At 40.4% G+C, this 15,044-nt stretch overlaps 2 protein-coding genes across 8 annotated transcripts in view; one reads left to right on the plus strand and one right to left on the minus strand.

Annotated features, from left to right (window-relative positions):
• Positions 1 to 15,044, plus strand: part of LOC106086636 (uncharacterized) — a 308,384-nt gene that overhangs the window by 52,816 nt on the left and 240,524 nt on the right. The gene's annotated exons all lie outside the window — the stretch shown is intronic.
• LOC131997577 (uncharacterized) lies at positions 548 to 12,662 on the minus strand. 7 transcript variants are annotated; one of them, XM_059368450.1, is made up of 4 exons: positions 11,615 to 12,662; positions 11,210 to 11,288; positions 10,547 to 10,942; positions 548 to 2,355 (listed from the first exon to the last, which is right to left on the minus strand). In XM_059368450.1, the coding sequence occupies exon 4, from the start codon at positions 2,350 to 2,352 to the stop codon at positions 1,414 to 1,416; it is 939 nt and encodes a 312-aa protein (XP_059224433.1). In that variant the 5' UTR covers positions 2,353 to 2,355; positions 10,547 to 10,942; positions 11,210 to 11,288; positions 11,615 to 12,662; the 3' UTR covers positions 548 to 1,413. The 7 variants fall into 7 exon arrangements, with proteins under 7 accessions (XP_059224433.1, XP_059224430.1, XP_059224431.1 ...); XM_059368447.1 differs by having other exon boundaries at positions 10,547 to 10,666; positions 11,210 to 11,331; positions 11,602 to 12,662; XM_059368448.1 differs by having other exon boundaries at positions 548 to 987; positions 1,410 to 2,355; positions 10,547 to 10,666; positions 11,210 to 12,662.

Here is a 15,044-nt window from a genome sequence, read left to right on the forward strand (position 1 = left end):
TAAGAATTGCGCCCTTGAGGGGCTCAAAAAGTAAAATAGAGAGATCGTTTTATAGGGGAGCTGTATTAGGCTATAGACCGATTCAGACCTTATTTGACACATATCTTGAAGGTCATATTGTACAAATTTCACCCAAATCACATAATAATTGCGCCCTATAGAGGCTCAAGAAGTCAAGATCCCAGATCGGTTTATATGACAGCTATATCAGGTTATAAACCGATTTGAACCAAACTTGCACAGTTGTTGGAAGTCATAACAAAACACGTCAGGCAAAATTTCAGCGAAATCGGATAAGAATTGCGTCCTCTAGTGGCTCAAGAAGTCAAGATCGGTTTATATGGCAGCTACATCAGGTTACGGACCGATTTGAACCATACTTGGCACAGTTGTTGGAAGTTATGACGAAACACGTCAATTGCGCCCTCTATTGGCTCAAGAAATCAAGATCGAAGATCGGTTTATATGGCAGCTGTATCAGGTTATACATCGTGTTTGGGGTCAAACTAAGGGTTTTGCCTTTCGAAATAAAAAATCAGAGGGAGAATTAGGTTTAAAATTCAATGCTGTTGTAATGGTTTATTGTGTTTGTTGCTCATTTCATTATTTATAAGTAGTAAATCGAATTCAGTCTTTTGTTGTAGGTAAATTTAGATAGACAATTGTACATGTAGCATTAAGTAGTTAATTTCTTTTAGGATGAAGTAGCACAATTTATTCTTAGTTTAAGTAGCGAATTTTACTTTTAGTTTTGGATAGGAAATTTTAACTTTAGCTTTAAGTAGGAAAATTTAATTTTAGAGGGTAAGTAGGTTATTTCACATTTTGATTTTGGGTCTAAGGATATAGGAATTGGTTGATGGTGTGTAGAGTGGCCCGCACTTGTGTTTATTTTTGGTGTCCCGCACTTTGATGGTTTAACCATGTGTTGTGTTGATTTTGGGTCTTCTTGTGGGTTTATGTTGTATCTTAGTGTCTTCTTCACGTCTGAAAATTGAGTTTGTTAATTTTTGTTTCACTGTTTGTAATGTTCTTTTCTTTAACGATTGTTTATATGTATATATGTAAGATCACTTTTTTGCTTTTCACTTCACTTGGGTTCACTTTGAGGGGGAGAGAATACGATGCGCGGGTTTGAGATTTAAAAGCGAGACTGATCTTTTTTTGGTTGTTGCTTGTCACTTGGACCCCGCGAAAACGGTCAACTTTCCAAGCTACAAGCAACAATTCCAGGTAAACAAATATGAAGTCAAGGCGGAATCAGCGATTAAGAACTTACTTCAATGTACCGTTATGCACAGTGGGTCATGTGCATACGTGAACGCATGTCTGCACATGGGTGCACATGACTTCATGTTCAAACGTACTTTGAACATTCTCCCCCTCCAAGTGACGAAGTGACATCTTACCTTTTTAATTTTGGTTTCTTGCCTGTGAGGTGACTGGGCCGACGAACACGTATCCCCAATCTGTCTCCTGGGCGAAGACGGCTCCCAATCCGGGTTGTACAACACCACTCCTCCGGAGGTGGGCGTAGGCATCGGCCCCTACCTCTACATCGATTGGTTCGTTGCCCCTAGGGTCAGCATCTGCCAAAGAAAGGGATCTTAGGCTGCTTGTGGGGTCGGGAATGATGGGATCTGAATAGGGTCGTCGCGGCAAATCCCGGGTCACCACTGCCCGGATGGTATACATGGTCCTCCTCGACGCATGCCTTGACCGAAGTCTTATTGTTGCCAGACGGTGCCCTCTGCGCTCTCTCGTTGGTATCCCCAGGCGAGTTACTGTGGCTGCCGCGATTCGGGTGATGGTCGATGCCTGGCACAAAAGTACCCGTACCCCAGCCCAATCGTCCTGCTCCTCGGGTGCCAATTCCACCATCGCCGTGGGTACAAAAACAGTGGCCCGGCTGTAAGGTATCTCGACCGGGGGAGGGCCTTGGACGATGGGCATCTGGTTGGCTGGTTCGATTGCAAGTTGCCGTGGGTTGGCAATCTCCATTGGGGGCGGGCTGTAGCTGCCGTATGTCTCCCTAAGCTGTGGGGCTCCATGCAGCATTGTGTGATGGCGGTAGTCGCATGTTCGGCAGGCAGTGACCACGGGGCAGTCTGGGGCCAGATGGCTGCGCGCCAGACAGTTCCGACAGTAACTCCGTCTCTCAACTGTCTCGTATCTCTGATACGGTGTCATTTGCCGGAACCGCGGGCATGACCGTATGGCGTGGTCCTCCTGGCAGAGGCCACAGGCATACTGCCAAGATGCGGGGCGATACCTGGGTTCCCGTGGGTCGAAGCGAGGGCGTGTGGGTCTGGCGGGTCGTGGGGACTCTGGGCGAGGTAAATATCCGGCCATTATCTGTAACCAAAATCCCGTGAGTACCGTGTTTTGATGTGATTATGAATTGCTAGGGGTGTCTGAGAATAATTTGACAATCTTAGTTATGGGTCGACTGACTATGCCATTGGAAGTTCGAATATCTACAACTCGAGTGTTCTGATCAACACCGGGGTATGTTTTAAAAACTCGTCCTAACTTCCACTCGGTGGGATATCTCTCATCCCTGATGACAACTAAATCATTGACCTGTATGTTATCTTGCTGATACTTCCATTTGTATCTACGGTGAAGCTCATTTAAGTACTCTGACTTCCACCTCTGACAAAAGTTTTGGGATATAATCTTTAATCTCTTCCACCGATTTGCAAGCGTTATGTCCTCCTCTGAGATGTCGGGTTCTGCCGGGGTCAAAAGGGAAGAGCCTATAAGGAAGTGAGCTGGGGTCAAGGGTGCTAAATCGTTAGGGTCTTCAGAAGCTGGACTAAGGGGTCGTGAATTGAGGCAGGCCTCGATACGTGCCAATATGGTTGACAGTTCTTCGAACGTGAAGTTCATTTTGGGCATAGACTTCTTAAGGTGTATCTTGAATGATTTAACTCCTGCCTCCCACAATCCCCCCATATGGGGAGCTCCTGGAGGAATAAATTTCCACTCTAAATTCTGATGAGCATGTTGCTGAATGGCGCTGCTCTGTAAACTTTTCATAAACTCTTTCTGATCTTTCTTGAGCATTTCTGCTGCGCCTATAAAATTCTTTCCATTGTCGGAATATATCTTTTCTGGGCACCCTCTCCTTCCTATGAAACGAGCTAATGCCGCCAGAAATGATTGAGTCGATAAATCACTTGTTGCTTCTAAGTGGATGGCTTTTGTCGCAAAACAAACAAATATGCAGATATAACCCTTGGTTATTAAACACGCTCGTGCTGTTAAGCTTTTGATTCCGAAGGGTCCTGCAAAATCTACCCCTGTATTCGTAAAGGGTCTGGATAAAGTAGTACGCTCGGGTGGAAGAGATGACATAATTTGGGTCTGAGTCTTTAATCGATATAGGGTACAAACTCTGCAATTGTGTATAACTTTCTTGATCAACTGTTTCAATCTGAATATCCAAAACTCCGTACGGATGAGCCGGGTCATAAGTTGATTGCCTCCGTGCATTGAGACTTTATGAACAAATTCCACTAGAAGGAGTGCAAATCGCGAATCATATGGGATTAAGATTGGATGACGTTCGCTGTACGTCAAAGCTGGCGATTGAACTAAACGACCATTGGATCTAATTACTCCTTTTCTATCTATGAAGGGGTTGAATGGTAAAAGACTACTTCTAGGTGAAAGCCTTTTCTTTTGGGTTAAAGAACTGTATTCCTCAACGAAGTAATGTTTCTGAGTTGCCACTATAAGACGCATCTTTGTGTCTATGAGCTCTGGGCTGGTTATTTCTTGCGATGAAATTTTAAGTGAGGATCTAGTTGAACCTGTGTTACGCCAGAACCTAACTGCGTAAGACAAAACACGATATGCTCTAGCTAAAGACGAAAATCGAGTCAAAGGGTCATCAAAAGTGCCTGTTGCGAATACTTTAACTTGTTTTGCTTCAAGATTAGTGTCTGTATTAACTCGGTCTTGCGGCCACTGATCATGCGGCAATTTGAGCCACTGGGGTCCCGTCCACCATAAATTATGAGATATTAAGTCGTCAGGAGAACAGCCACGACTTGCTACATCTGCAGGATTATATTCTGAGTCAACATGTTTCCAATGCTCACCACCGACGTTCTCTAATATCTCTGAAACCCTGTTACCAACGAAAGCGCTCCATGAGCATGGTGGCTTTTGTAGCCAGGCTAGAACGATTGTAGAGTCGGTCCAGAAATGGGTCGTAAACTTTGATAATCGAAGCTTAGGCACAATGGCATTTGCTAACCTTGACAACATAACTGCACCGCATAATTCTAACCTTGGCAGAGAGATTTTCTTAACTGGGGCTACTCGGGTCTTGGCTGCTAGAAGAAAAGTGTCTACAGTTTTATCGATGTGTTCAACGCGTATATAAATTGTGGCTGCATATGCGCTTTCTGACGCGTCGCAGAATCCATGTATCTCCACAATACTAGCAGGTGTAAACCGAACCCATCTTGGTATCGATACAGTGTCTATAGAATGGCTGCCTCTCACAAAGTTATTCCAGTTCATTTGAGTCACTGGCTTCAACGAGTCATCCCATTCTACCTTATCTAGCCAAACCTGCTGCATGATTAACTTGGCTACAACAATTACTGGCGCTAACCATCCACATGGGTCGAAAAACCTTGCTATCGTTGATAATACTTCTCGCTTGGTGCTCATTTGCTTTTCTTCAACTGTAGGGGCCGTAAAAGTGAAATTATCACCTGATATATTCCAACGAATTCCTAGGGTCTTTGTCGAAGAAGCTTCGGAAATATTTAACCAATCTATTGGAAGAAGCATGTCTTCATTTAAATCCTTTAACAAACGTGTGTCATTTGACGCCCATTTTCTTAGCCTGAAACCAGCTGATTCTAATGCGGAGGCTAATTCTTTCCTAGCTGCTGTAGCTTCTTCTATGGAGTGTCCGCCCGCTAATACATCATCGACATATAAATTTTCTTTAATAATTCTTGATCCTAACGGATGAGAATCTTTCACGTCTTCTGCTAACTGGAGAAGGGTCCTAATCGCTAAAAATGGGGCGCAATTTATGCCGAAGGTAACAGTTAAGAGTTCGTAATCCTCAATTGGGTGGTTTTCTGATTTGCGAAAGAGGATCCTTTGAAATGCTGTTTGATTGGGGTCTACTAAGATCTGACGATACATCTTTGTCACGTCTGCATTGAAGACGTACTTAAAAAATCTCCAGTTCAACACTTGTACGACAAGGTCTTGCTGAAGTATGGGTCCTGTATGTAAGATATCATTAAGACTTTTCTTGTTTGATGTTGGGCTAGATGCGTTAAAAACCACTCTAAGTTTTGTGGTAACCCTATCTGGTTTGATAACTGCATGGTGAGGTAAGTAGTAGTGAGGGGTCTTGTATACGCTGTTTGGGTCTACCTTCCTCATGTGTCCTAATTCCAAATACTCTAATATGGCTGCATCATAATGTGCTTTAATATCTGGGGTCTTAGACAACTTTTTCTCCATTCTATGAAACTGTGCCAATGCGATGTTCCTAGATGAACCGATCTCTGAACAGCTTTTAAAAGGTAAAGTTACGATATATCTCCCCGCCTCATTACGTCGTGTTGTATTTTTGTAATTATTTTCGCAATAAATATCTTCTGCTGACCTCAAAACCTTTTTTGGGGTCTCTTCCACCTCCCAAAAGCGAGTGATTATCTTTTCTAATGATGATGCACTATAAAGTGTGATTTGTCTGTCGGATTTAGGGTCTTCCGTAATGGGTCCTCCTATGATCCACCCAAAAACGGTGTCCTGCGCTAAAAGTGATCCACAGGATTTCATAGTACCGCCTTTTGTGTATATAAGGGGTCCAATATCTAATCCGATTAACATGTCCACGGGTCGACTTTCAAAGAATCGAGGGTCCGCGAGACTAAGGTGTGCAAAATCTCCAAATTGATTTTGCCTTAAATCGTGTGTTGGTAAATGAGAAGGTAGGGTCTTTAAGACTGGTGCCCAAACCTCCAGCTCAAAACTAGGATTTACTCGTGAACAAAGATTGAAGACGCAAGCTTTTGTCGATGTTTCAGAAACTGCGTCGCTTAAACCTGTGACGTGAATTAAATTCTTAACTGTTGGAAGTTGTAGTTTGTTTCTAATTTTCTCTGAAATGAAAGTTGATTGTGACCCAGGATCGATGATTGCCCTGGCATCATATCTATGTCCTCTAGATTTGATTTGAACTATTGCTGTGAACAAAAGTGTCTCTTTGGGTTGCGGAGTGGGTCTGATTTCCTGAAGTGTCAAAGTCGTTGAACAAGGTGCTTCTAAACAAGGTGTGGACTGTATATTTGGCGATACCGATGGTTGTACTAGGGTGGTTAAAGCGGCAGCACTGGTACTAGGGCGTGCGTATTCGCTAACCGGTTGAGCTAGGGTGGTAGGATCAGTAGCACTGGTGCTAGGTCGTGCTTCCTGTCTACCGGGTTGAACTAAAGTGTTGAGAGCGGCAGCACTTGTGCTGGGTCGTGCTCCGTCTCGTTGGAGTGTGCCTGTTGTAGGGTACTGGGTCTGGTTGCCTTTATGTATCAAACTGTGGTGTCGTTGACTACATTCCCTACAACTAAAACGACTTTTACACTCCCTGACTCCATGATCCGAAGAAAGGCAGTTATAGCAAAGATGACTGGTCTTAACAATGTTTATTCGATCGTTGATCGGCCTTTCTAGAAATTGAGGACATTCTCGCAAAGAATGATTGGATTTACAAAGTTGACAAACCGGTTTGTTATTCTGAGCATTATAGTGTGATTGTGTGTTGTTGCTGGGTCTTGAGCCCGTGTTCTTGAAATTGGGATTTACATTTGTTTGAAAACTATTAACTCGCTTTTCCCGCTTATCGTACTCCGATCTGGGTTGATTATATCTCGAATATTGTGGCTTGATATTGCCGACTGATTCTAGGGTCTTGAATTTATGGGTCAAAAATACATCTAGTTGATTCCACGATGGAAGAGACGAACAATCTGCTAGGCTGCTTTCGAATTCTTCTAAAAATATTCTTGGTAGTTTGGTTGACACAAGATAAACTAAGATTGGGTCCCATCCCCCCGTTTCTACTTCAAGGGTCTGTAAAGTTTGGGTACAACTACCTATAGTGCGCTGTAATTTCTGGATTGTTGACGCGCTATCAACGGAAACCGAAGGTAAATTAAAAAGAGCTCGCAATTGCTCATTTACCTGCATGCGTTTATTTTCGTACCTATGAACGAGATTTCTCCACTCTATGTCGAAACCCTCATGGGTCAGTGGAACATTGGAAATTATTTCGCGGGCTTCTCCTGCTGTTTTCTGGGTTAAGTGAAACAACTTCTCGACTTTACTTAATTTTGAATTGTTAATGTAAATTGCTGAAAATAAATCCCTAAAGGTAGGCCATTCGCGATATCCCCCTTTAAAAACATCTGTGTCACAGGGCGGCAATCTTAGAGCTGGTGAAAAATCATTAGTGTCTCGCTGTTGGGTCATCGATATTCTCTCCTGTTTTTATACCCTCCACCATAAGATGGGGGGTATACTAATTTCGTCATTCTGTTTGTAACTACTCGAAATATTCGTCTGAGACCCCATAAAGTATATATATTCTTGATCGTCGTGAAATTTTATGTCGATCTAGCCATGTCCGTCCGTCTGTCCGTCCGTCCGTCCGTCCGTCCGTCCGTCCGTCCGTCCGTCCGTCCGTCCGTCCGTCCGTCCGTCCGTCCGTCTGTCTGTCGAAAGCACGCTAACTTCCGAAGGAGTAAAGCTAGCCGCTTGAAATTTTGCACAAATACTTCTTATTAGTGTAGGTCGGTTGGTATTGTAAATGGGCCATATCGGTCCATGTTTTGATATAGCTGCCATATAAACCGATCTTGGGTCTTGACTTCTTGAACCTCTAGAGTGCGCAATTCTTATCCGATTGGTACGAAATTTTGCACGACGTGTTTTGTTATGACATCCAACATCTGTGCCAAGTATGGTTCAAATCGGTTCATAATCTGATATAGCTGCCATATAAACCGATCTTGGGTCTTGACTTCTTGAGCCTCTAGAGTGCGCAATTCTTATCCGACTTGAATGAATTTTGGCACGACGTGTTTTGTTATGATGTCCAACAACTGTGCCAAGTATGGTTCAAATCGGTCCATAATCTGATATAGCTGCCATATAAACCGATCTTGGGTCTTGACTTCTTGAGCCTCTAGAGTGCCCAATTCTTATCCGATTGGAATGAAATTTTGCACGACGTGTTTTGCTATGATATCCAACAACTGTGCTAAATATGGTGCAAATCGGTCCATAATCTGATATAGCTGCCATATAAACCGATCTTGGGTCTTGAATTCTTGAGCCTCTAAAGTGCGCAATTCTTATCCGATTGGCATGAAATTTTGCACGACGTGTTTTGTTATGATATTCAACAACTGTGGCAAGTATGGTCCTAATCGGTCCATAACCTGATATAGCTGCCATATAAACCGATCTTGGGTCTTGACTTCTTAAGCCTGTAGAGTGCGCAATTCTTATCAGATTGGAATGAAATTTTGCACGAAATGTTTTTTTTATGATATCCAACAAGTGTGCCAAAAATGGTTCAAATCGGCTCATAAACTGATATAGCTGTCGTATAAACAGATCATGGGACTTGACTTCTTGAGCTTCTAGAGGGCGCAATTCCTACCTGATTTGGCTGAAATTTTGCATGACGTTTTTTATTTTTTATTTTTTCTTTCAACCACTGTGTCAAATAAGGTTTAAATCGGTTTATAACCTGATATAGCTGCCATATAAACCGATCTGGGATCTTGACTTCTTGAGCCTCTAGAAGTCGCAATTATTATCCGATTTGCCTGAAATTTTGTACGATGGATCCTCTCTTGACCATCAACATACGTGTTTATTATGGTCTAAATCTGTTTATAGCCCGATACAGCTCCCATATAAAATGATCTCTCTATTTTACTTCTTGAGCCCCCAAAGGGCGCAATTCTTACTCGAATTGGCTGACATTCTATACAGGTCTCCAACATATAATTTAATTATGGTCTAAACCGGATCATATCTTTATATCGCTTTAATAGCAGAGCAAATCTTTTCTTATATTACTTTTTGCCTAAGAAGAGATGTCGGGAAAAGAACTCGACAACTGCGCTCCATGGTGGAGGGTATATAAGATTCGGCCCGGCCGAACTTAGCACGCTTTTACTTGTTCTTGATCTTGTTGCTCGTTAAGGGCCAAAATTTCTCCGTTAAGAGAGCTTAAACACCGTTTATAAGTTTCTAGTGCCTGTTTGTAGCTATTTCGAAGCTTAGTTTTATCTATAGGTGTCTCATCCTTTTCCGGAATGCGATCCCTACAATCTAAGTATGCCTTCTTGATTTGATCCCATAAAGAATTGAGTTCTACCCGCGTGATTTCTAACGAATGTATATTATCATCCGACTTAGCCGCGGAGTAAACGGTCTCAAAATCCACTAAATCATCCACACAGTTTACAAATCTTTCGCGTAAATTCTTATCCATTTTGTAATTGGCTTGTATATGTTTTAAATAGGGTCAAAAAACTATAAAACCAAGGAAAATTTTACAACAAAATGTCCAAAAAAAAAAAACTGGTTATTTGTAGAAATCAAATCTATTTCAAAAAAACCTAATGCGAGAAAAAAAAATGTGTGTCTTGATGATGGGTCAAATATCTAAGGGTCAAACCTGAAACTTTTTACAAAATTCGTAATAAATGTTTTATCTGGGTCACTAGAAAAAAAACAGGTTAATATTTCTGATGATATCGATTATACAATAGCCGCAAAAAATTGTAAGAAAAATTTTCCTTTCAAATCGCAATACACCAGCAATTTAATTCCGCTCGAATTAAAGTTGCAAAAAAAATTTATTTTTCTCCAAAAAAAAATTAAACTTTCACTTTTCAAAATTTGGCATACAGAACTAGATGATTCTTTACAATAATACTGCTTTGACTCGTTGGGTCAATTTGCTTTCTGTATAAAAAAACAACAAAGGATTGCACAAACAACCACAGTCCTTTCCGACCGTTTCCACTTAAATTTGTGCAATAGAATGAAGTTTTAAAATTTCGAAGACAAATGAGGCCAGCACGCAATATTATTTTCGTTATTTCTCACACAAAAACAATTCTTGATAAAAAAAACTTCTTCTTTTCTAAAAGCACTTCGATTTTTCTTAGACACTTTTCCTTTTCTTTATAAAAAATTTCAACAAAAAATCTCGTGGATGTCTGTCCCGAAAATCCTACACACTGCCTTGAAAGTAGGGTCTGCTATATTGGGTCAAATTCACTTGGATCAAATTAATTTGGGTCAAAATTAATTGGGTCAAAATTTATCAGACAACCGAATTAGCGATTCATAATCAGAAAACGATCAAAAACAATATTAAAGTACGCTGGGTAAATGTATGAACTTTTCCTTTTTTGAAAAAAAGGTTATGTATGACGTAATACCCAAGCGCACTTTAATAGAAAAACAAAATGGTACTCACTTTGAAGCTTCTTTTTTGATGTGTGTGTATGTGTGTGTGTGTGTAGGTGGGCGCTTGGCTTGGGTCCAGAATTGTGTGTTGGCGCCTTTTGCAATTTTTGTAGCTTTGTGTCGTTAGAGTCTTGGATTTTGTTGTTTTAGTGTTTTTGATTTGATGAAGTTTTGGGAATTTAACCGTTGTAGCGGGTTTTTCCGTTTTTATCCCAGAGCGTAGATTTTTTGTTTTTGTGTTTTTACACGGAACGCACGAATTTGATTTTGTTGGGGTTTTTTGAAAATGCACAATATTTTATGTGTGATAGAAAAAGAAAGAATTAGTTTGGGATAAAATTTACAAATTTATCGAGCAACCCATAATTCTGTTTTAACACTCTAATTTGTTTTTTAAGTTAAAATACTGAAAAATTTATGATTTTTAGAGAAAAAAATTTTTCAAAATATGTAGAAAAAATTAACATAAATTTTGGGTTGGACGATAAATTGTTAAATTTTTCAATTTTTTAGCTCTTTTTTTTCAATTTAACACAAAGAAACTTCTTTAAACAATTTAAAAATTTTTGATTTTTATAATTTTTTTTGAAATTCCACTTTTTTCCACTTCTGTTCCACTGTGCGGGTCACTTTACGTTTTTTGGGTCTTTTGCACACTTCTTTTTTGATTTACCACAACTTCTAATGATTTTGGGGTCAATTTTTTGCACATTAAAATTTAATTAATTATTTTTATTTTTACACGGGTCACCCTGTTAATTTAATTAGTTTTTGTTTTATTTGAGTCTTTATGTACTTTAATTGTCACTTTGCAATTTGGTTATTATTTTCTTTTGTTATTTCGTTTTGATCTTCATTTGGTTGGAATATTTTATCAAATTTTCAATAAAATAAATGCCACAACCAAACGAAGAACACTGAGAGCCGCTATATATTTTTTAATTTGTGATTTGTGTATTATTTTGTTTTTAATAAATTGCCAAAACTGATCTTTTATGTGTTTTGATATTTTTGTGTTGGCCGTCCGTCCATACGTGTATGTATGTACGGTTGTGTGTAACCAACCCTTTTTTCGCACTTTTCTCTATTTCATTTGCTTTTAATTGTTGGGTCACTGCACTTTTGTTGTTGCGAATTTTTTTGTGTTTCGGTCACTGGGTTTTTTGAAATGAAAATGAATTATTTTTGGGCACAAAACAGAAAAATTTTTTTGATTTTTGGTTTTTTAATTATTTAAAAAAACCACTTATCCGGTTCGAAGGACCAAATGTTTGGGGTCAAACTAAGGGTTTTGCCTTTCGAAATAAAAAATCAGAGGGAGAATTAGGTTTAAAATTCAATGCTGTTGTAATGGTTTATTGTGTTTGTTGCTCATTTCATTATTTATAAGTAGTAAATCGAATTCAGTCTTTTGTTGTAGGTAAATTTAGATAGACAATTGTACATGTAGCATTAAGTAGTTAATTTCTTTTAGGATGAAGTAGCACAATTTATTCTTAGTTTAAGTAGCGAATTTTACTTTTAGTTTTGGATAGGAAATTTTAACTTTAGCTTTAAGTAGGAAAATTTAATTTTAGAGGGTAAGTAGGTTATTTCACATTTTGATTTTGGGTCTAAGGATATAGGAATTGGTTGATGGTGTGTAGAGTGGCCCGCACTTGTGTTTATTTTTGGTGTCCCGCACTTTGATGGTTTAACCATGTGTTGTGTTGATTTTGGGTCTTCTTGTGGGTTTATGTTGTATCTTAGTGTCTTCTTCACGTCTGAAAATTGAGTTTGTTAATTTTTGTTTCACTGTTTGTAATGTTCTTTTCTTTAACGATTGTTTATATGTATATATGTAAGATCACTTTTTTGCTTTTCACTTCACTTGGGTTCACTTTGAGGGGGAGAGAATACGATGCGCGGGTTTGAGATTTAAAAGCGAGACTGATCTTTTTTTGGTTGTTGCTTGTCACTTGGACCCCGCGAAAACGGTCAACTTTCCAAGCTACAAGCAACAATTCCAGGTAAACAAATATGAAGTCAAGGCGGAATCAGCGATTAAGAACTTACTTCAATGTACCGTTATGCACAGTGGGTCATGTGCATACGTGAACGCATGTCTGCACATGGGTGCACATGACTTCATGTTCAAACGTACTTTGAACACATCGATTTCAGCCATACTTAGCACAGTTGTTGAAAATCATAACAAAACACCTCATGCAAAATTTCAGCCAAATCGGATAAAAATTGCGTCCTCTAGTGGCTCAAGAAGTCAAGATCGGTTTATATGGCAGCTACATCAGGTTATGGACCGATTTGAACCATACTTGGCACAGTTGTTGGAAGTTATCACGAAACACGTCAATTGCGCCCTCTATTGGCTCAAGAAATCAAGATCCAAGACATGGACTAATATGGCCCATTTACAATCCCAACCGACCTACACTAATAAGAAGTATTTGTGCAAAATTTCAAGCGGCTAGCTTTATTCCTTCGAAAGTCAGCGTGATTTCAACAGACAGACGGACACGTCTAGATCGTCTTAGATTTTTACGCTGATTAAGAATATATATACTTTATAGGGTCGGAAATGGATATTATTTCGATGTGTTGCAAACGGAATGACAAAATGAATATACCCCCATCCTTCGGTGGTGGGTATAAAAAGGTCAAGGTGTTACAAACAGAATGTGAACAGATTATTTTTTTGTTCATAAGCAGGTTAAGTTCGAAGATGGCCTATATCGGATTATATTTTGATATAGCCCCCATATAGACCAATCCGCCGATTTAGGGTCTTAGGCCCATAAAAGCCACATTTATGTTTTTGCTGAAATTTGAGACAGTGAGTTGTGTTAGGCCCCTCGACATCCTTTCTCAATTTGGCCCAGATCGGTCCGGATTTGGATATAGTTGCTATATAGACCGATCTCTCGTTTTAAAGTCTTGGCCCCATAAGAGGCGCATTTATAATCCGATTTCACTGAAATTTGACAGAGTGACTTATGTTAGGCTTTTCGACATTCGTGTCGTATATGGGCAGATCGGATTATTTTTAGATATAGCTACTAAAAAGACCAATATTTTGTTATACGCAAATATATGTTGTGAAAATCATGAAAGCTTTCGAACGAATGAATTTTGCACAGGTACTTCCCACTACCCCTTTAGGTAAATCCGCCCCATGCCAGTTCGAACATACACCTAAGCCAGTACAAATGCAAATTTTTCCATGAACATTCCACTAAGGAACAGGGGCAAACTTCCACACATCAATGAATGCAGTCTGATTCAAGTTTAAGCTCAATGATAAGGGGCCTCCCTTTTATAGCCGAGTCCGAACGGCGTGCCACAGTGCGACACCTTTTTGGAGAGTAGTTTAACGAGGCATAGTACCTCACAAATGTTGCCAGCATTAAAAGGGGAAAACCACCTCTGAAAAAAAAAATTTTTTTCTGATGGTCTCGCCGGATTCGAACCCAGGCGTTCAACGTCATAGGCGGACATGCTAACCACTGCGCTACGGTGGCCTCCACACCTAAGCCAGTAGTCGGCTTGTTGTGCGCTCTAAGTACAAAAAAAAATAACCTCGAAAAAGAAAATCTAAGTTAGAAATTCCGTGCTACTTACAAAATCCTTCATTGTTTTCCATGCCACTCCCCTAAGATGGTTCCTGTCTGGTATTGTGTCCCCACTTAAGTGCCAGTATCTGTGTATGAACTCGTTATGTGTCCCATCATGATACCAATTGCTATACTAACCTCTTTCTTACTTCCTATCAGTAAAAGCCTCGTCTTCACGCTATCTGAATCCCTTCAAACGATTTTTGCCGTCCTACCGACCATTTTGCTGTTCCCCAGGATTGCATACGCATTCGCCACCCACTTCTTTAACTCGGACTGCGTCCACCCGAATAGCTTCGGGTTAACCAAGTTTATTAACGGCAGTCCTCTGGCCTTCGTCGCCAAATCGTCTGCCCTTTCATTCCCCCTTTCTCAGTTATGGCCTGGTTTCCAAGCCATGCGGATTTTGCCATCCTCAAAGAAGGGGTTAATCTCATTCTTACACTGCAAGGCTATTCGTGACCTTACCGTACTGGTTGTTATTGCCTTTATGGTCATTATACTGTCCGTAAAGATGTTCAAACTCGACGTCCTCGCGTTAGCACCACACCACCTTACGCATTCCGTGATCGCCCGGATCGGCAACTGCAGGACCGTCCTGCATCGCAGTCCCTGGGTTCTCAATCTAGACCCCCAGACCCGCCCTATCTTTCAGCTTTGATCCATCCGAGTAACACTATCTTCCAGATGGCAATACTAGGGTTCCCTCAATCATAGACTGTTCCGCTTGCAGCACTGCCTCCCACTCGACCTCAAGGTTCTTCTCAGGTATCTGATCGGAAATCTCTTCCCTTCCTTCCAGGTTTACTATCGTCGCCTCGATTATACCACTATGGTGTGAGCTGCTCCCATCCTCAATCCATTCTCCCATCGATTTAAGTCTCATAACCGCAGTGG

The sequence above is a fragment of the Stomoxys calcitrans genome, chromosome 5, assembly GCF_963082655.1.
Source record: "Stomoxys calcitrans chromosome 5, idStoCalc2.1, whole genome shotgun sequence".
Taxonomy (NCBI): Eukaryota; Metazoa; Arthropoda; class Insecta; order Diptera; family Muscidae; genus Stomoxys; species Stomoxys calcitrans.

Coding starts and splice junctions, on each gene's coding strand:
- LOC131997577 (XM_059368447.1), bottom strand. CDS start 11,248: ATGTGCAAAAAATTGACCCCAAAATCATTAGAAGTTGTG. Junction 10,667..11,209: donor CAAAATCATTAGAAGTTGTG/GTAAATCAAAAA, acceptor ACAAAATCCAAG/ACTCTAACGACACAAAGCTA. Junction 2,356..10,546: donor ATCAAAAAAGAAGCTTCAAA/GTGAGTACCATT, acceptor TTTTGGTTACAG/ATAATGGCCGGATATTTACC.